The sequence below is a fragment of the Delphinapterus leucas genome, chromosome 7 (genome assembly GCF_059928025.1).
Source record: "Delphinapterus leucas isolate spDelLeu-1000000601 "Yukka" chromosome 7, BTC_Dleu_Yukka2, whole genome shotgun sequence".
NCBI lineage: Eukaryota > Metazoa > Chordata > Mammalia > Artiodactyla > Monodontidae > Delphinapterus > Delphinapterus leucas.
Genome location: NC_143135.1, coordinates 83,140,500 through 83,161,994, shown reverse-complemented (window position 1 = coordinate 83,161,994; position 21,495 = coordinate 83,140,500). Strand labels below are relative to the sequence as shown.

At 35.0% G+C, this 21,495-nt stretch overlaps 1 protein-coding gene across 2 annotated transcripts in view; it reads right to left on the bottom strand.

The window, feature by feature from the left end:
• The window catches only part of CWF19L2 (CWF19 like cell cycle control factor 2), a 199,854-nt gene that overhangs the window by 127,931 nt on the left and 50,428 nt on the right, over nucleotides 1–21,495 (bottom strand). For both annotated transcript variants that reach the window (XR_016393904.1, XM_022560508.2), the window contains exons 7-8: nucleotides 15,186–15,295; nucleotides 8,325–8,983 (exon numbers count right to left, since the gene is read on the bottom strand). Coding sequence is in view for 1 of the 2 variants with exons in the window: in XM_022560508.2 (XP_022416216.2) it covers nucleotides 8,325–8,983; nucleotides 15,186–15,295 (769 nt within the window). In the remaining variant the exon portion in view is untranslated. The remainder of the gene's footprint in view (nucleotides 1–8,324; nucleotides 8,984–15,185; nucleotides 15,296–21,495) is intronic.

Here is a 21,495-nt window from a genome sequence, read left to right as displayed (position 1 = left end):
TCCACCCAACAACAGAATACACATTCTTTCCAAGTGCATATAAAACATTTACCAAATAGACGATATCCTGAGCCATAAAACAAGTTTCAATAAATATAAAGGGATTCAAACCATACAAAGTAAGTTCTCTGACCACAGTGAAATTAAATTAGAAATTACCAAAGACATCTGCAAAAATCCTCAACTGTTTGGAAACTAATTAAACTAAAACTAATTTAGCACACATGTAAATAACCCATGTGTCAAGAACAAAATCAAAGAGAAATTTAAAAGTATTTTCAGCTGAATAAAAATATAGACACAACATATCAGAATTTGTGGGATGATGCTAAAGCATTACTTACAAGGAAATTTATAACACTAAATACTTATATTAGAAAAAAAGATCTCAAATCAATGATAACAGCTTACAACTGAAGAAAGCAGAAAAAGAACAAATTAAATCCAAAGTAAGCAGAATATAAGTAATAAAAATCAAAGTGGGGGCTTCCCTGGTGGCGCAGCGGTTGAGAGTCCGCCTGCTGACGCAGGGGACGCGGGTTAATGCCCTGGTCCGGGAAGATCCCACATGCCGTGGAGCGGCTGGGCCCATGAGCCATGGCCGCTGAGCCTGCGCATCTGGAGCCTGTGCTCCACAACGGGAGAGGCCACAACAGTGAGAGGCCCGCATACCGCAAAAAAAAAAAAAAAATCAAAGTGGAAATAAATAAAAAACAGAAACAGTAAAGAAATTCAATGAAGCTAAAAACTGGTTAAGACAATCAGTAAAATTGATAACTTCTAGCCTGACTGATCAGGAAAAAGAAAGATACAAATTACCAATAAAGAAATTACAGAAGCAAAATGAACACACATTCTAAGCACTTTATGAAAAGCTATCTGGAAGGCAAATAAGCACCTGAAGAGATGTTCAACATTAACAGTCATTAGGGGAACACAAAACCATGAGATACTGCTACACATCCTCTAGAATAGTGAAAATTAAAGACTGACTATTCCAAGTTCCTGCAAGAAGGTAGAGGAACTGGAAGTCTAATACACTGCTGGTCGTAGTGTAAAATGATACAACCACTTGATAAAACAGTTTGGCAGTTTCTTAAAATTTAAATATATAGTTATCATATGATCTAGCCATTCTTCTAGGTATTTACTCAAGGGAAAAGAAAGTGTATGGTCATACTAAGACTTGTACATGAACGTTTAAAGAAGCTTTATTTATAGCAGCCAAAAACTGAAAACATTCTAAATGTCCACCAGCAGGTGAATGGAAAAACAAATTGTGGTACAATATATCTGCTAATGGCATGCTATCCATCAACAAAAAGGAACGAACTATTGTTACATGCAACAACATGGATGAAATTCAAAATAATCATGCTGAATGAAAGAAGCCAGCCACAGCAATAAAAAAAAAAGTGTATAAGGTATGAGGTATGATCCCATTTATATAAAACTCTAGAAAATACAAACCAGTCTATAATTTAAAAAAAAAAAAAAGATGAGTAGTTGTCTAGGGGGGTTGCTAGGGTGTGTGGAGAGGCAGGAGGGATGATTATGAAAGGGCACCAGGAAATTTTTGGCATGGTTTTATTAGAATATACACATTTCAAAAACGTACCAAACTGTACACTTTATATACATATGCAGTTTGTACATATGCAGTTTTATGTAGATTATACTTCAATAAATTGTTGTTTTTAAAAACCCTCAAAGGGAGTGATAAAAAAAATTTAAAGCAGAAAAAAATCAGTCATAATCACAAATATTAAGAATATATCTATGATATTACTAGTTTTCCTCCATATCTAGATTTTATCATACTTTATTGAAATTAACCTGAGTTTTCAACATATATTCTGAGCAAGTTAATAGCAAAACATACAAAGAGCTCAAAATCAAAACTTTAACAACCATATGTGGAAATTATATTTAAATACTGAATTCCTTTTGGGCAAAAAAAAAAGAAATCTGTTAATAGACAGCATTTGAGTTTGTTTTTATTTTAAAGACATTAATCTCTGTAGGAAATCCAAAAAAAACCATTTCTACTCATATTGGTGAAAGGAAAGGCAATACTATGGTGCTTAGATTAAGAAATGTAAAATATTTCAGGTAAAGCACCATTAGAAAAAACATATTTTTGTTCCCTCTCAAGTTCCTGCAGTCTACATTTTTAAAACCAATGCAGTGGGGACCCTGCAGTCGTGTAAGCAGGAGAACGTTATTCGTTTTTTATATGCTTTAATAAAAGATATTGCTTGTATCATTAGTTGTACGTTTTTTGTATAGAAAATATTTTTCAGTAACTTTTTTCAGATTAAATTCTGAGGTATACATCATTTTTACTGTATTGTAAATGTAATTTATTTGAATTTCAGGCAACCCAATAATATTTCTACAAAAATGTCAATAAACATGAGATGAATAGCAGAAGGAATTTGTCAAAGTCATATGATTTAAGTTCCAAGGAATATCTCTGATACAAAAACAACCTCCCTTGTTACTTCATTCTTTGTCACACAAGACCAGATAATTTTTTTCAAATTTGAATGAGTAAAAGAAACAGGCTATTTCTCTCACTTTCAGTTTCTAAGGATGACTTAAAGGAAACGTGCACATGGAATAATTTTAAGGCAATTTTATTCCAAAGGTTAATTAATTTTTTTTGTAAAACTAAAATATGCTTATAGCAGTACGTCATAACAATGAGAGACATTTCAATTTTATGAGCTGTGTGTAAACCAAATTGTCACATCACTCTTTGTGTGTATGTGGTCCATATACAGGTGAAAAGGAACACCAGTATTCTGGGAACCATATGTTAAAAAATAACTGACTTAAGTCATCAAGAAAGAATTCCTAAAATTTTTTCGCATCACCCACACCCCTAGCCACACTCTCCTCTTCTTTAATGTTTCCACTCAAGGCTAATCCTTCTCTACTTGTGTGAGTACACTGGATCATACATACATCCACACTAACCTTGAAATCCTGCTGAATTACCTCATCCATCATCATTCTATATGTTTAGCTTCTTCTAAAACTGATACCAACTCTTTTCCACTAATATATAAACATATTCAAGTATCTGCACCTTAAAAAAAATGGGAGTGAGGGAAGCACTTCATTTCACCCATGTCTCCCACATACACTTTCTATCTCTACCATATCATAACCCATCGTCATAATTTACACTATGAAATCTGGCTTATAAATCCTCTTTTACAATGATAATATTCTTGATTAAATTGCTGAAGACCTGTATTATTGTCTGTCCAAAGACACATCTTTGTCATTTTATCAGACTCTTCCCTGTTTTTGAGAAACTTTACTTTTCTCTTCACTTTTCAGTATGCAAGCTTAAAGAATCAATCAAGAGAGGGAAATAAAGAAGGTATGCTGATGTCCAACCAAAGCTTACAAATTTCAGGAAGATAACTGGAATCTCAAGAGACCTTTAAAGAGGCAACTTTCATGGTCATGAAATTCATACTCCACACATCTTTTTTGGTTTTGTTTTGACCGAGCTGGGGGGAGTTTATTTTCTAACAGGAATTATTTATTAGTATATGGAACGTAGATCAGGATAAATGAGATGATACAGAAGAATTCTGAACATCTCTGATATTTTCAGTATTAACAGATACTTAAACACACTTAGTATTGATAGAACAGTAATAGGTATCAAATAAAGACATTAAAATTAAAGTTCTTGGGCATCAATGACTGAAGAACACATTATTGTTAATACCATAGCAAAGACACTGCTCTGCAACAAACAGCATAGACTCTTCCATTTATAATGGAAGACTCTAAGCATTTATAATGACGAGCAGATGCTCTGAAAGAAACATCACCATGACATCTGCAATTATCCTATAAAAGTAAAAATGTACAAGCGCTTCTCATTTTCCCAGATTACTGCTATATTTCAAAAGCCCTCTTCACAATTATTTTCTAAAAAGCAAATCCAATTTTCCCACTAAAACGGACTCTCTTTACAACACACACACAACACAAACTCTGGCTGAAAACTTCTGAGGAAAAAATAATTTAAAAAGCTCCAGCCCAATGACATTTCAGAAACCTTGAGTATATTGCAATTATTCTTTGCCTGCTGACAGTATTCAAAGATCTTGCCCCTTTAATTCTTCTTTTCTTACCACTTGTTCTCAAAACTTTCTCCCCTAAGGATCTCATGACTAAACTCAAACCCTTCAGAACCTGGTATCCTTCTCTTGTCCTCCTAGGCTATCATAGCAAACTCTGCCAAGGTTTCTAACCTTTTTAACCTTATAATATTTTATATAAAATGAGTTAGTTTCTATTTTATATAAAATGAGTTAGTTTCTGATATCAACTTAGATAAAATCTAAATTAAGGACATCACATTAGTTTTTGTTCATATTACATACTATCCTAGGTTTCAAACTCTTGAATATATATAGCTAATATATTTTCCAATAAAGCAAAATTATACACAAACACATTTTGTTTCTAAGAATAAAAAGCTTAAGATTCTTAATCACATGGGCCACTATTAGAGGATGTCTTCCAGCTACTTAAGGGCCTAAAAAGCACAAAGGAAAAGAATGATAAATCAGATCACAATAAGAATGAATGAAAAAATAGATGAAAAAAGAAAAGTAAAAACACAAAAGGAAGAAATCTAAAGATGATGAAAAATTATATATATCACATGACAACTATAGAAGTGCTCACACACAAAAAAAAAAACCTCAAGAACTAGGTAAAATATATGACTGGTTAATAAAATAAAATTAAAATTAACAACATTTATAAAAATATGCCAAACTTCACCCATACTTACATAAATGCAAACCAAAGAAAGCCTCTGTTCCTCAACTATGTATCTATGGCAAAGATTAAAAACCTCAATAATACTATCAGCAAGGAAGAGAAAAATCATTCTCATACATGACTGGTAAGAGTGTAAATTGGTTAGTACAACAAAATATATAAATATAATTCCACTCCTTGGAATTTATTTTACAGCTATATTTAAGTAGTATGCAAAAATACACATACAAAACTATTCACTGTAGTATTATTTAGAGCAACAAACTAGAAATTACCTTAAAGTCCATCAATAGGAAACTGATGAGAAATACTAGTTTATCTCTAAGCTTTACAACAGAATATCAGAGACTTCAAAATGAAAAAAAATGCATACATATGGGCTGGTGTGAAAAGGTCTTTAAGATAATACTGATTGGAAAAAATATGATTCAGAATAGTACAGTTATCTGTTGGTATATTCCAGGACCCAATGCAGATACCAAAATCTGCAGATGCTCAAGTCCCTTATATAAAATGGCAGTCAGCCCTTCAGTATCCATGGGATCCCCATCCTTAGATTCAACCAATCAGGAATTGAAAATATTTAGAAAAAAACTTTAAGAAAGTTCCAAAAAACAAAACTTAAATTTGCCAAGAGTTGGCAACTATTTACATAGCATTTACACTGTATATACAACTATTTACATTGTACTGGGTATTATAAGTAATCTATAGATGATTTAAAGTATATGGGAGAGGGGACTTCCCTGGCAGTCCAGTGGTTAGGACCTCGCCTTCCAATGCAGGGGTGTGGGTTCAATCCCTGGTCAGGGAGCTAAGATCCCACAGGCCTCGCAGCCAAAAAACCAAAAACATAAAACAGAAGCAATATTGTAACAAATTCAATAAAGACTTTAAAAATGGTCCACATCAAAAAAATAGAAAGAAAGAAGGGAGGGAGGGAGGGAGGAAGGAAGGAAAGAAGGAAAAGAAGGAAGGAAGGAAGGAAGGAAGGAAGGAAGGAAGGAAGGAAGGAATTAAGAATGAATATGGGAGAATGTGCGTAGATTATACATAAAAATACTACTACACCTTTTTATATAACGTACTTGAGCATCCCCAGATTTGGGTATCTGCTGGGGTCCTGGAACCAATCCCCTGGTGGATACCCAGAGATGATTATAATTATGTTATCTCTTGTAAAAAGGTCACAGACCCAAGAAATGGCCAAGTGCTACGTACAGTTGCCCAATAAAACACATGACACCCAGTTAAATTTGAATTTCAGGTAAAAAAATATATATATTTTTTTAGTTTAAGTATGTCCAAACATTTTTATTTGCTACATCTGGCAACCCCAGTTACATAGCACTGTGCAAGTCACAATCTCAGTTGCCTCAGTCTCTGCATCTGGAAAATGCCCAGGTCAGTCTATAATTTCTTCTAGTTATAAAATCAGTTCTATGATTTTTTCCTAGTTCTAAAATTCATTGGTTCTAAAGCTCCCTAAAATTCTGGCATTTTATAAAGAATTCAACATATACCCAGGATAATGTTCAGACAAATTAACAGCTTCTAACAATCCTTCACTGAATCTTTCCACTCCCTGAAAACAGGCATTCTTCAAGGTCCCACACTTAGTTTCTCACTTTATGCCACTCTACATGCTCAGGAATTCTTTTTTGTTTACATATATGTGGAATATTCCTAGACTGTCCTTTCCCTCTCCAGCCAATCATGGAATTCATGGAAAGCCTCAAAACATCTGTAACATCAAAATTAACACAGCTAACAAAGAATACTGTCTTCAGACCACAACATAAAGCTTTCAATGAGTTCCTATATTACAGTGTATCTCTCAGAAGCTTACAACATATAAACATGAAGCAATTATAGAACCAGAAGGAATATTAACAATGTAAGATTGCTTACATATTCTGCTTAGCTGCAGTCACAGAAGTAAAAACCTACAGATCACCCAAATGTTAAGCCAACCCTAATGATATCAGGAAATAAGAGCCTCATCCCACTAGCAACTGGTGACTGGAAACAGTCTACCTTCCAGACTACCTGGAGTGAAGCCTGGACAATTATATATGTATACAGCCTTAGACATTCTCTAATCCCTGCCATGTTTATCCAGTCAACACAACTGGATTTCTCCTTTCGCTTCCTGGGAACAAAGCCCTGACATGAACCAGAGCCCATGTGACTGGGCCTCCCATCATTCAGTCCAGATTTTGCCAGCTTCCCTGCCTCCCTCCTACTGAAAGCTACACACTGTGCTCTATAATCCACAGCTTCAGATGGAGTCACTAACAAAAGTGATTTACCAGACTCATGACCCCAAACCACAATGCTTATACCTACTACTGCCACCAATGAATTTTATTATTTCCTAAAACCTCTTCCTTCAGTGTCCCATTCATTTGGTGGTATTTTAAAACATATTTTAATGATCATTCAAGTATAAGTTAGTTATTATCCTTTGGATACTCATTTTCTATTTATGGCTATTTCAAATAGTGCCAGCCCTATGGCTAAAGCAAGTTTTCCTAGGTTTGATCCCATTCAACCTGGGTTTCCTGATCGACTGACTCAGCCCTATATATAAGTGCTACAGGTACAAGAATAATAAAACCAATAAGTGCTGCCTATTTTCCTAATCATTATGGGTACAACCACTATCCTATCTATATTTTGCTTTCAGAACTCTAACATTAGGGGACTTCCCTGGTGGTCCAGTGGGTAAGACCCTGTGCCCCCACTGCAGGGGGTCTGGGTTCGATCCCTGGTCAGGGAACTAGATCCTACATGCATGCCTCAACTAAGGAGTCCTTATGCCGCAACTAAAGATCCCACGTGTCACAACTAAGACCCAGCGCAGCCTAAATAAATCATTTTTTAAAAGATATGTGTATTAAAAAAAAACAAAACTCTAACATTAGCTTTAAAACCTGTCAACTATCAAAGTGGATTTCTTTCTCTGCAAAACCACCACCAAAATTCATGCTTCCCTCTGCAGGATATTTCACATATCTTTTCCACTTTATATTTGGGCTATGGCAGCATATTTTCCTTCAGTCTCCCAGACCTCCAGTAGGCATGCAATATTTACAATTATGATTATACTTTAAAATGCAGCAATTTCCTTTGGAAGTAATATGGCAGTACTAACAAAATCTACCAAAATATTTCTTGTGGCATATCCATTTAAAAGAATTACTAAACTCATTTAGTTTTTTAGATTGCAAAAAAGCAATAAATTTTGAGGAAATATATAGCTACTGAATGCATCTTCCAGCTCTTTTTGTTAAATATACTGTGAAATGAAATACAATTCACAAAACGGAACTACTGAATTGTTAAAAGTGCATATCCTATCTCTTCCATCGAATTTAAGAAATATAAAATCATAACTCATATCTAATTAGTAACTGATGCTCTAAAAATACAGTTCAGTTCCCTGAATCCTCTGGACCTTAATATTCATTTATCAGTTTAAAAAATAAATGAAAAAATACCCAGCAAGCGAAGACTTTGTATCCTGTAGGTGTTCTTTTATCAGAGAGTCCTCTCTCAAGCTTTCACCCTGTGATTTTTCTCTCACGTCTTCTGAAACTTGTCCACGGTCAACACTGTGACTGGTTTCTAATGGTTTTCGATTTGAATGTTTCCTGTCTCCTTCTCTCTCATCAGATCGACTCCACCATGATAAACTTTCCTCACTATTCTCTGTGGATTTTTGAAAACCACAATGTACAGAATCCTGAGAGACCAGTGCTGAAGATGAACTAGATGGTTCAAAATTTCTGTCCTTGCTATGAAATGACAGTTCTGCATCAGAGGGTCTTAAGAATTTAGGTCTCAAATTTATATGAGAAGAAAACTCTTGATTTTGTTTTGGACTCAATTCTCTTCTACATGCTTCTAAAGACCCAGATGTACTATCTTTTTCATCACCACTAAACTTATCTTTATTGATATTCTTTGCAATATCTGTTGTATTATATCTATCTCTTGAACTTTTATTATATTTTACCAAGTCTGATTTTCTACTTTCCTGACTACTTTGTACTCTATCTGAGTATGCTGGTTTCCTCCACCGTTCTCGTCTACAGTCTTCTTTCATAAACGCAGTTTTCTCAGCTTCTTTTAATTTCAACTGGAAGATTTCCATTGACTAGAAAGGAGGAAAAATTAAACAAGATATTTAAAATTAAAAATGGCTCAATGACTTGTACCCCACATGCCACTATGTCACGATACACAAGAAAAACTCAACAATGGGTAATAAAAGACCCATACAGTCATCCTACCTGACATGGCCTGAACTATGTCCCCCCCAAATTTATATGTTGAACCCCTAATCCCTAGTACCTCAGAATATGACCACATTTGTAGACAGGATCTTTAAAGAGGTGATTAAGTTAAAATGAGGTCATTGGGTTAGGCCCTAATCCAGTATGACTGATGTCCTTGTAAGAAGAAGAAATTTGGACACACAAAGAGACATGAGGAATGTGCACACACAGAGAAAAGATCATGTGAGGACAGAGCAAGAAGGCAGTCATTTATGAATCAAGAAGAGAAGCCTCAGATGAAACCAAACCCTCTAACATCTTGATCTTGGACTTCCATTCTCCTGAGCTGTAAGAAAAATTTCTGTTGTTTAAGCCACCCAGCCTGTGGAGCTGTGTTTTGGCAGCCCTAGCAAGGAAACACACTACCATAAAATGAATACTTAAAAAATATGAATAACCAATGAAAAATTACCAAATAATGAAAAAATCCTGGGAGCTCAAAAGGATCCCTTTGACCAAATGACCAGCGCTAAAACAAAATGTAATTCAGAAAACAATAAAAACATAATTAAAAAATAATAATAATTCCTACAGAGCTTCCCTGGTGGCGCAGTGGTTGAGAGTCCGCCTGCCGATGCAGGGGACACGGGTTCGTGCCCCGGTCCAGGAAGATCCCACATGCCGTGGAGTGGCTGGGCCCGTGAGCCATGGCCGCTGAGCCTGCGCATCTGGAGCCTATGCTCCGCAACGGGAGAGACCACAACAGTGAGAGGCCCATGTACCGCAAAAAATAATAATAATAATAATTCCTACAGTCAGTGAGAGTCAAGATGTTACTAAAATGCTAAAACAAAATAGATTCTCATAAAAAAGAGCAGTTCAAGAATAATAAAGACTTATAATTAAACTATGTTCAAAACTATGCATGTAGTGAGTAGAAGAATAGAAAGTGTTGAATCCAAATTTGTGAATTCAACACTAGCCTGGGAATTTGCTATACTTAGGAAAAAATGGTAAAATGATTTAAGTTACAGGGAGAAGACACATGAACAATTAATTCTACAGAATCTAATATGCATATGCTAGTACTTTCAGAAAGAAAAAAGCAAAGATAATAGGAGCATTAACAAAAAAAAGAGAGAAAATTTCCTCAGCTAACTTTCTAGATCCAAAGGGCTCACCCAACAGCCTTAGGGGAGGAGAGAAAGTGAAGCATACAAAGACTCATACATAAAAAATCCTAATTCCTGAGTCTCAAAATTCATTCAGAAAAAAAATTCTTCACAAAGATTGGATCAGGGGAGAAGGGAGTGTGAGCATGTAAACAAATGCAAGTTAGGTAAATAACACATTGCCTACAAAGGAAAGAAAGTCAGACTGCTATCAACTATTCGCTTACAATACTAAATGCTAGAAGATAATGGAATAAAGATCAAATTTTGATAAAAAATTATAAGGCAATAGTAATTCTATATACAGAATTCAATTCAGTCAAATTATCCTTCCTTGACATGGACAAAAGAAAGTCATTTTCCAAAATGAAAGGAATCAAAAAGTAAATCACTTACTAATTCTGGGGGGAAAATTACTCAGGATCATTAAGCCAAACCATAAATGAATTAGGGCAAAGATCTCTGAAAAAAGGAATGCATGCTATAAACCAAATAGCAAATGTAATGGTTAAGTCTAAATAATTGTTCTTGTAGTTGTGAAGAATATAACTGCCAAGAATCACACGCATATTTTTTAAATTTATAGTAAACTGTAATTAAAATTTCAAATTATTTCAATAAAATATGTGAGTTGAGATGGAAAGTTGTCATCTTAGTCTAGGCAGGGATAATCCATTATATTTCATTTTTTCAAATTATTTTAAAAATTCAGGTTTAACATGTTTCTTAAATTTAATGACAACATCAACAGAGTGAAACTGATGGCAGTGGGGGGGAATATTTTCATAATTTAAGCATTGCCTCCTAGGCAACTTCTTTTTTTCTTGGTGATACATAAATTAATGATGTACTACAATTAGTGGCTTCTTAGATTAAATAAAATATGGTAATAATAAAAACCAAAACAGCAGTTACCACAATTTATCCAATGCTTATTTTACTATATCTTTTGTATCATTTAAGCGGGCTCTACAGACAATGCCTAGGTTCAAATTTACTCATGAGCTACGTAATCTTGGTTATTTAAACTCTGTCTGCTTCAGTTTCCTCATTTACCAAACAAGAAAATAGTACAATTATGGGTATTAAATAAGTTTAATTATACATGAAGTATTTTAACAGTACCTGGCAGACAAAAAGCATTCAAATTATTATTAATGTTCACAACAATTCTATGATATTGATACTAATAGCTGTGTTTTTAAAATGAAAAATAAAAATGAAGCTAAGGTCACATAGCAAGAGTAACAAACACTGTATTGAAATTCAGGACTATTTGACTACAAAGCCAATGTTTTTAACTACTATGTCAAAATGCCTCACTCTGTGATTCTTAACTGTTCTAGAGCATTAAGAAATTACATAAGGGACTTCCCTGGTGGTCCAGTGGTTAAGACTTCACCTTCCAATGCAAGGGGTGAGGGTTCAATCCCTGGTTGGGGAGCTAGGATCCCACATGCCTCACGGCCAAAAAACCAAAACATAAAACAGAAGCAATACTGTAACAAATTCAATAAAGACTTTAAAAATGGTCCACATCAAAAAAACAATCTAAAAAACGAAGGTTTTAAAAAAAAAAGAACTTATATAAAAGTTCACAATTCAAAACATAAACTCATAATAACCCCTAAAAAAACATAAGAAGGAAACTAAAGGCCATGTTATGTATAAATAAAGATATAAATTCAAAATAAAATATTAACAAATTTAATGTAGTGGTATATTAAAGGAAATGCCATAATCAAATAGGATTCAAAGAATGCAAGAATGGTCCAATGTTAGGAAATGTATTCAGGCAATTCATCTCATTAACAAAAGAAAAAAAAAATCACAGTTATATCAAAGGATACCAAAAAAGTTATTTCATAAAATTTAGATACCCATTCCTAATTTAAAAGCAAAAGCAAATTAACAAAAAAACACTTTTGAATAAACTTTGAATGCAAAGATACTTTCTAAAGATGACAATCTTCATCTTAAATGCAAGAAGTTATCACTTAAACACAGAAAGAAAAGTGTTATTAATCAAAGTTCTGAAATTCTACTTCAAGAATACAAGAAAGTTGAAATATTGTAATACCGAGTAGCAAAAGCAAAAGTAATCACCATTTGCATATAACTATATTCCCATATAACCCAATTAAAAAAAAACACTATAGATTTAATGACAAGAGTTAAAAAAAAATGGGCAGACTAGCACCAGGCAAGTCAGAAAACATAAGAGAACAAAGATTCAGCATACAATTGAAAAAAATAAAAATATCTTAGGATACATGCATTAACAACTGAATGCAGAAATGTACTGAAGAGCATAAATAAAAATCTGAATTGACTGTGGTGACCTAAATGGGAAAGAAATCCGAAAAAGAGGGGATATATGTATAGGTATAGTTGATACACTTTGCTGTACAGTAGAAACTAATGCAACACTGTAAAACAACCCTACTCCAATAAAAATTTTAAAAAATTTTGAATTGAGAAATAACCAGTATTTTAGGATGAGATTACTCAACATTACAAAGGTATTAATTGTCTTTGATTTATCTATACATTTAATTAAATTTAAATCAAAATTCCAAAATGAGTTGTAAATTTATAATGTATTTTGGAAAACTGTTTCTTTTGAACTTGACAAAATTGATTCTAAATTTAACAACAAAAAAAAGCACACATAAGAATGTAAAGTTACTTTTTAGTGACTAATAAAAGAAGACTTACCCTGTCACATAGTAGGTGTTCACTAATTATTTGCTATCTGCATGAGTTACTGAAAACTACAGTAATTAAAATAGTATGATACTAATTCCAGGAAACAACAAAAAAATCAATAAAATAGATTTGAGAGTAAAGAAATAGACTGATTTTATAAAAAATGATGTAATATATAATAAATGTGTCATTTCTAATTAGTGGGAAAAAATAATTCATTCAATATATTATAAATGACTATCTAAAGACTTAAGGAAAGTTAAATGCTTACTTTAAACTATACACAAATATGTATTTCAAAAATATTAAAGCTATCCATAAAAATAAAACTGAACAAGTTCTCAAAGGACATATAGGTGTGCATTTTTATGATCTTGGGGGTGGAGAAGGCCTGTCAATGAATTATACCAATAACATTAAGTCATAAAAGAAAAACCTGATAGGTTTTGTTCGTAAAAATATTTAAAATATATTCATAGCAAATATAAACAAAGTAAAAAATGAACATGAAACTAACAGGAAGAAATTTGAACAGACTTATTAAAAGGTCTTAAATTAATATCCCAAAATGGGTAAATACCATCAATAATCAAATGGCCAAAAAAATATGAAAAAATATCCCACTCTGCTAGTAAACAAATGTATAAAAATAAAAGCAAAGAAAAAGTCTGCTTACCAATCACAGTAGCACAGACTATAAAGAATGATAGTACTACTATTGAAAACCATGTAACAAAAGTCATTTTACTGACAGTATCATTTCTTCAATATTTCTGTACAGAAATTTTGCAATACATATCTCACTTTAAGTGTCTATATCCTCTAAATTGACAATTTCCCTTTTAGCAATTCATGTAAGAAAATAACCAGGTCAGTATGCAAAATGCATTGGAAAAGATGATCAGCACAGTGTTGTTTAATAGGGGAGAAAATAAAAATATATAAATGTCCCTCCACTGACAATTAAATAAATAATGGTAAAATCATATAAATATATATATGTAAATATTAAGAGGTCATTAAAATATATACATTTACTGGCATCCAACTATGTCTGTTTGTGTAAGTGAAAGAATCGGGATGTATTCTATGAGCCTACTTTTTTTTTTTTTTTTTTTTTGCGGTACGCGGGCCTCTCACTGTTGTAGCCTCTCCCATTGCGGAGCACAGGCTCCGGACGCACAGGCCCAGCGGCCATGGCTCACGAGCCCAGCCGCTCCGCGGCATGTGGGATCCTCCCAGACCGGGGCACGAACCCATGTCCCCTGTATCGGCAGGTGGACTCTCAACCACTGCACCACCAGGGAAGCCCGAGCCTACTTTTATAAAACTGTTTATTTTAAAAGTATATAATAACCAGAAAAAAAATCTAAAAAAAAAAAATCAAAATATTAACAAAGATTCTCTTAAAACAAAGGATAATTTTTCTCTCTCACTTTTTTTGTTTGCCTACTCCTTCCTAAGCCTTCTTTCTTCTGAAATTAAAAAAGAAAAACAGGATATCAATAGCTACTGAAACAGAAAGATTATTCACCCGTGGTAAATGGGGGAGCTGGTTCTAAAATATACTGCTGCATGATTCCATTGTTTTGTACATACACATACACACACACACACAAACACACACACACACACTTGGTAATCATGTCATGATGTATGTAAGTGAAATCATTATGCTGCATATCTTAAGCTTATATAGTGCTGTTATGTCAAGTATATGTCAAGTATGTCAAGTATATTTCATAAAACTGGAAGAAAAAATAAATATCACTTTTTAAAAGCACACTCTCTAAACAACAAAAAAAAAACTTACAATCTGAAACTCCGGAATACAACAAAAACTCTGAAATAAAATAAAATCTCTGATATATACAAAATTTTTAACAGTGGTTATGTCCAGAGGTATACTATGGAGGCTTTCCTATATTATTTAAATTTCCTCACAAGAAGAAAACGTTGCTTTTACATTAAACACATGCATACTTAAATTTTACATACTTAAGTTTTATATTCATTGAGTTTTATATTCAAATATGCTACATAGGTTTACATAAAAATGAAAAGGAAAAAATGGCTATAGCAATATACACATTTGAAATTTAGTATCAAGTCAATTCAAAAGTATTTCCTGGCACAAAACACTGACAAAGTTAATTTCTCATATAACTCTGAAAATAATATGTAACTCCTTAATACTTACCCCATATCTTTCAGCTACAATGTCTTCTAAATTTCTATTTTGTTTCTCAGCTTGTTCCTTCATTCTTTGGTAAGACTTCCTTAGCCAGCTTAAACCACCATCTTCTACTACTGAAATTAAATTCCAATATTAAATGTCAGTTATACTTTTCACATAGTTATGACAGAATACTTATTGCTACTACAATGATTTCTAACTATAAAATTACATATTACTCCTTGAATATATAAAAATCATAAATACATTTAAAATTCAACATATACTTGAGTGCCTATATATGCAAGGTACAGTTCTACAATTATGAGAAAGGAAAAAATAAAACTACCCTCAAAAACACTGCCATCTAAGAGAATGAGGATAAAGAGACATAAATAATTATAACAAAGATAATATTTGATAAATATTATAAAGAGCTATAAAGTTATATAAAAATGAAAAAAAAGGAACGATTGCCTCTAAATGTGAGGTCAGGGAAAATTTCACAAACCAGGCTGAAAAAATGAGTTGGATTTCTATAATAAAAGATAAGAGTAGGAAGGGCATTCCTAGAAATAAATAAGGAATAAAGGTACACACATGGGGTGGAAAAGCTGTTTCAGGTACAACACAAAGAACAAATAAGGAGCTGAGAGCAGTCAAGAGGGTGGAATAGGAGGACCTGGGGTTCACTCCTCCCCACAAGTACATCAAGAATATATCTACAAGTGGAACAATTTGCATAGAGCACCTGCTGAACACTAGCAGAGGATCCTGGACACCTAAAAGGACAAGAGAAGATCCCTGTGTAACCAGGTAGGATGAAGGAGAGAAAGGGAAGAAAAGGAAAAGAGGAAACGGGATGGAATCCACACTCCTGGGGAGGAGCTGAAGGAGAGGAGAGATTACCAAACCCAGGGAGGCCCCCTTACCAGTGGCAAAATATGCTGAAATAGAGGGGTGGATTCAGGGGCTATTATAAGAAAGGGCAGTGGCTGATCTGTGGCAGTCAGAAGAGAACAAGACTTCCATGGACAGTCTGTACCACAGCCCTGCGCACCTCAGCCTGAGATGGGTGTCTGCCAACGTGGGCAGGGGCTGGGTGCTGACGCGAGATGTTAGGAGAGCAGACCCAGGGAGAGGACTGCTGTTGGCTGTGTGGATACGGCCTGAAGGGACGGGAGTGAGGAGCTCTGCAGCTGGGAATGCTCCTGGAAGAAGTAGGACTGCCTTAGAAGCAAGGCGCCATTGTTGAGTGGCACACAAGGGGCAGGGCCCCCATCGCAGCCTCTCTCCCCACACGCCAGCCCTGGCCTCCATGGCCACTGGGAGGGATTCCCAACAGAGTGCCCACGCCCCAGTCATTGCAACCTTGTCCCCCTCACACCTGAGCAAGTGCACATGCCCCAGTCATAGGCACCTTATTCCCTCCTGCCTGAGCAAGCATGCGTGCCCCAATCGATCACCACCTGTGGCCAATCCCACCTAAGCGAGTAAGAGTCTCCCACTCAGTTGCTGCCTTTGCCCCCACTCGCCTGGGTGGAGAGCAGATGCTTGAGGTTAGCCCACACACCGAGATGGGACCAAAACCAAAACTGAGCCCCCACGGCTGTACGACTAAGGAAGAGGAATTAAAATCTCTCCGTGCAGCTGCACAAGCCAGATTTAACCCCCATGATCAGCCTGGTATATCCAACACCTACAGAACAACTGAAGAGATGAGTGCTCCCATAACTGAGATGGGTCTAGCTTTGGCAGCTGTGGACTTTGGGGACATGTGCACATGGGAGTTGGGGCAGGTCAGAATCTGTGTTGCAACCACACTGCCCACAGCAGGTCCAGAAACTTACCTGAAAGGTCTTTGAGGGCCTCCTGGGGAGGTGGAGGTTGGAAATGGCTCACCATGGGGGCAAAGACACTGATAGCAGAGCCCCCAGGGAATTATTTTGTTCTGTTTTGCTGTTTTAATTAATTCATTTAAAATTTTAAATGTATTTTTTATTGGTCTATTGGGTTTTTTGTTTGTTTTGTCATTTTTGTTTCTTTTTGTCTTCTTTTTTTTCTTTTTTGTTTTGGAGCTTTCTTTCTCTTTTTCTGTTTGTTTCACTTTGTTTTCTTGTCATTTTTGTGTGTTTATTTTTTGTAGTCTTTGCTTTTTGTGTTGTTTTTCTTTTGTTTTTGTTCTGTTTCTATTGTTTGTTTTCATTTTGAGGTATTTTTGTTTGGTTGGTGGTTGTCTACTTTATTATTTGTGGGGTTTTTTTGGATCTTTTTGGTTTTGTTTGCTTCTTTTTGGTTTTCTGTTTCTCTTGGTTTTTGTCTCTTTTCTGTTTTTTTTGTTGTTTTTTGTTTGTTTGTTTTTGGCCACACCACGTGGCTTGCACGTTCTTCCTTGGTTCCCCAGCCAGGGGTTGAAACTGAGCCCTGTGGTGGAAGCATGAAGTCCTGGCCACTGGACCTCCAGAGAATTCCTGGCCCCAGAGAATATTAATCAGTGTGAGCTCTCCCAGAGGTCCTCATCTCAGCAACAAGACCTGGCTCCCCACAACAGCCTGCAAGCTTCAGTGCTGGATGTCTGAGGCCAAACAACCAGCAAGACAGGAACACAACCCCAACCATCAGCAGACAGGCTGCCAAAAGTCATCCTATGCTCGAGACACCCAAAATACAGCTCTTGCCACAGCCCTGCCCACCCAGCTCCAACCACCAGAGCACAGGCATCAGTCCCTCCAACCAGGAAGCCTACACAAGCCCCTGGACCAACATCACTCACAAGGGGGCAGACACCAGAAGCAAGAGGAACTACGACCCTGCAGCCTGCGGAAAGGTGACAACGAACATAGTAAGTTACACAAAATGAAAGAACAGAGGAATATGCGGCAGACAAAGGCGCAAGATAGAAACATACAAGATCAAATAAATGAAAAGGAACTAGGCAATCTACCCAAAAATAATTCAGAGTAATAATAGTAAAGATGATGCAAGATATCAGAAACAGAATAGAGGCACGGATCGAAAATATACAAGAAATGATTAACAAAAAACTAGAGGAACCTAAGAACAAACAGTGATGAACAATAATGAAATGAAACTACCCTAGAAGGAATCAGTAGCAGAATAATTGAAGTAGAAGAACGGGTAAGTGAGCTGTAAGACAGAATGGGGGAAATCACTGCAGTGGAACAGAATAAAAAAAGAAATTAGGACAGTCTCAGAGACCTCTGGGACAACATTAAAGGAACCAATGTTCGAATTATAGGGGTCCCAGAAAAAGAAGAGAAAGAGAAAGAGTCTGAGAAAATATTTGAAGGGATTATAGTTGAAAAGTTCCCTAACACGGGAAAGGAAATAGTTGCCCAAGTCTAGGAAACACAGAGAGTCCCATACAGGATAAACCCAAGGAGAAACATGTTGAGACACATATGAATCAAACTAACAAAAATTAAATACAAAGAAAAAATATTAAAAGCAACAAGGGAAAAGCAACAAATAACATACAAGGGAATTCCCATAAGGTTATCAGCTGATATCTCAGCAGAAACTCTGCAAGCCAGAACGGAGTGGCAGGATAAATTTAAAGTAATAAAAGGGAAAAACCTACAACCAAGATTAATCTACCCAGCAAGGCTCCCATTCAGAATCAACTGAGAAATCAAAAGCATTACAGACAAACAAAAGCTAAGAGGAAATTCAGCACCACCAAAATAGCTTTACAACAAATGCTAAATGAACTTCTCTAGGCAAGAAACACAGAGAAGAAAAAGACTTACAAAAACAAACTGAAAACAATTAAGAAAATAACAATAGCAACATACATATCAATAATTACCTTAAATGCAAATACATCAAATCCTCCAGCCAAAGGTATAGACTGGCTGAATGGATACAAAAACAAGACATGTATATATACTGTCTACAAGAGACCCACTTCAGCTCTAGGGACACATACAGACTGAAAGTGAGGGAATGGAAAAAATAATTCCATGCAAATGGAAATGAAGAGAAGGCGAGAGTAGCAGTTCTCATCTCACACAAAATAAACTTTAAAATACAGACTGTTACAAGAGACAAGGAAGAACACTGTATAACGATCAAAGGATGAGTCCATGAAGAAGACGTAACAATTGTAAATATATGCACCCTATATAGGAGCACCTCAACATAAGGCAAATGCTAACAGCCATAAAAGGGGAAATTGACAGTAACACAATAATAGTGGAGGATATCAAGATCCCACTGAAACCAATGGATCGATCATCCAGACAGAAAGTTAAGGAAAACACAAGCCTTAAATGACACATTAGACCAGATACACTTAATTGATATTTATAGGACATTATATCCAAAAGCAGCAGAAAACATTTTCTTCTCAAGTGCACATGGAACATTCTTCACAATAGGTCACATCTTGGGTCACAAATCAAGCCTTGAAAATTTTAAGAAAACTGAAATCATATCAAGCGTCTTTTCTGACCACAACGCTATGAGATTAGAAATCAATTACAGGAAAAAAAAAAAACTGTAAAAAACACAAACACATGGAAGCTAAACAATATGTTATTAAATAATCAATGGATCACTGATGAAATCAAAGAGGAAATCAAAAAATACCTAGAGACAAAGGACACCAAATACACGACACTGCAAAATGTATGGGACACGGCAAAAGCAGTTCTAAAAGGGAAGTTTATAGCAATACAAGCTTACCTCGAAAAACAAGAAAAATCTCAAGTAAACAACCTATCCTTACATCTAAAGCAACTACAGAAAGAAAGACAAAACACAAAGTTAGTAGAAGGAAAGAAATCATAAAGATCAGAGAAGAATAAATGAAATAGACACAAAGAAAACAATAGCAAAGATCAAGAAAACTAAAAGCTGGTTCTTTAAGAAGATAAACAAAATTGATAAACCTTCAGCCAGGCTCATCAGGAAAAAAAGGGAGAGGATTCAAATCAATAAAATTATAAATAAAAAAAACAGAAGTTACAATGGACACCACAGAAATAGAAAGGATCATAAGAAATTAGTACAGGCAACTCTACACCAATAAAATGGACAACGCAGAAGAAATGGACAAATTTGTAGAAAGACAGAATCTTACAAGACTGAACCATGAAGAAATAGAAAATATGAACAAACCAATCACAAACACTGAAATTGAAACTGTGATTACAAATCTTCCAACAAAAGTCCAGGACCAGATGGTTCACAGGCAAATTCTATCCAACATTTAGAGAAGAGATAACACCTACCATTCTGAAACTCTTCCCAAAAATTGCAGAGAAAGGAGCACTCCCAAACTCATTCTATGAGGCTACCATCACCCTGATACCAAAACCAGACAAAGATACCACAAAAAAAGAAAATTTATAGGTCAATATCACTAATGAACATAGACACAAAAATCCTCAACAAAATACTAGCAAATCGAATCCAACAGCACATTAAAAGGATAATACACTCTGATCAAGTGGGATTTATCCCAGGGTTGCAAGGATTCTTCAATATACACAAATCAAACAACGTGATACACCACATTAACAAACTAAAGAATAAAATCCATATGATCAACTCAATAGATGCAGAAAAAACTATAACGAAGTTCAACACCCATTTACGACAAAAAAAAAAAAAAACTCCAGAAAGTGGGCTTAGAGGGAACTTACCTCAACATAAAAGAGACCATACACAACAAAAGCTACAGCTAACAATTAGTCAATGGTGAAAAGCTGAAAGCATTTCCTCTAAGATCAGGAACAAAGCAAGGATGACCACTCCTGCTAATACAACTCAACATAGTTTTGGAAGTCCTAGACACAGCAATCAGAGAAGAAAAATAAATAAAAGGACTCCAAATTGGAAAAGAAGAAGTAAAACTGTCACTGTTTGCAGATGACATGACACTATGCATAGAAAATCCTAAAGATGCTATGAGAAAACTACTAGCACTCATAAATGAATTTGGTACAGTTGCTGTATACAAAATTAATACATAGAAATCTCTTGCATTCTTACACACTAACAACAAAAAATCAGAAACAGAACTTAAGGAAACAACCCCATTTACCACTGCATCAAACTGAATAAAAAACCTAGGAATACACCTACCTAAGGAAACAAAAGACTGCTACGCATACAACTATAAAATACTGATGAAAAAAGTAAAAGATGACACAAACAGATGGAGAGATATGTTCTTGGACCGGAAGAATCAACACTGTGAAAATGACTATACTACTCAAAGCAATCTACACATTCAATGCAATCACTATCAAACAACCACTGGCATTTTTCACAGAAATAGAACAAAAAATTTCACAATTTGTATGGA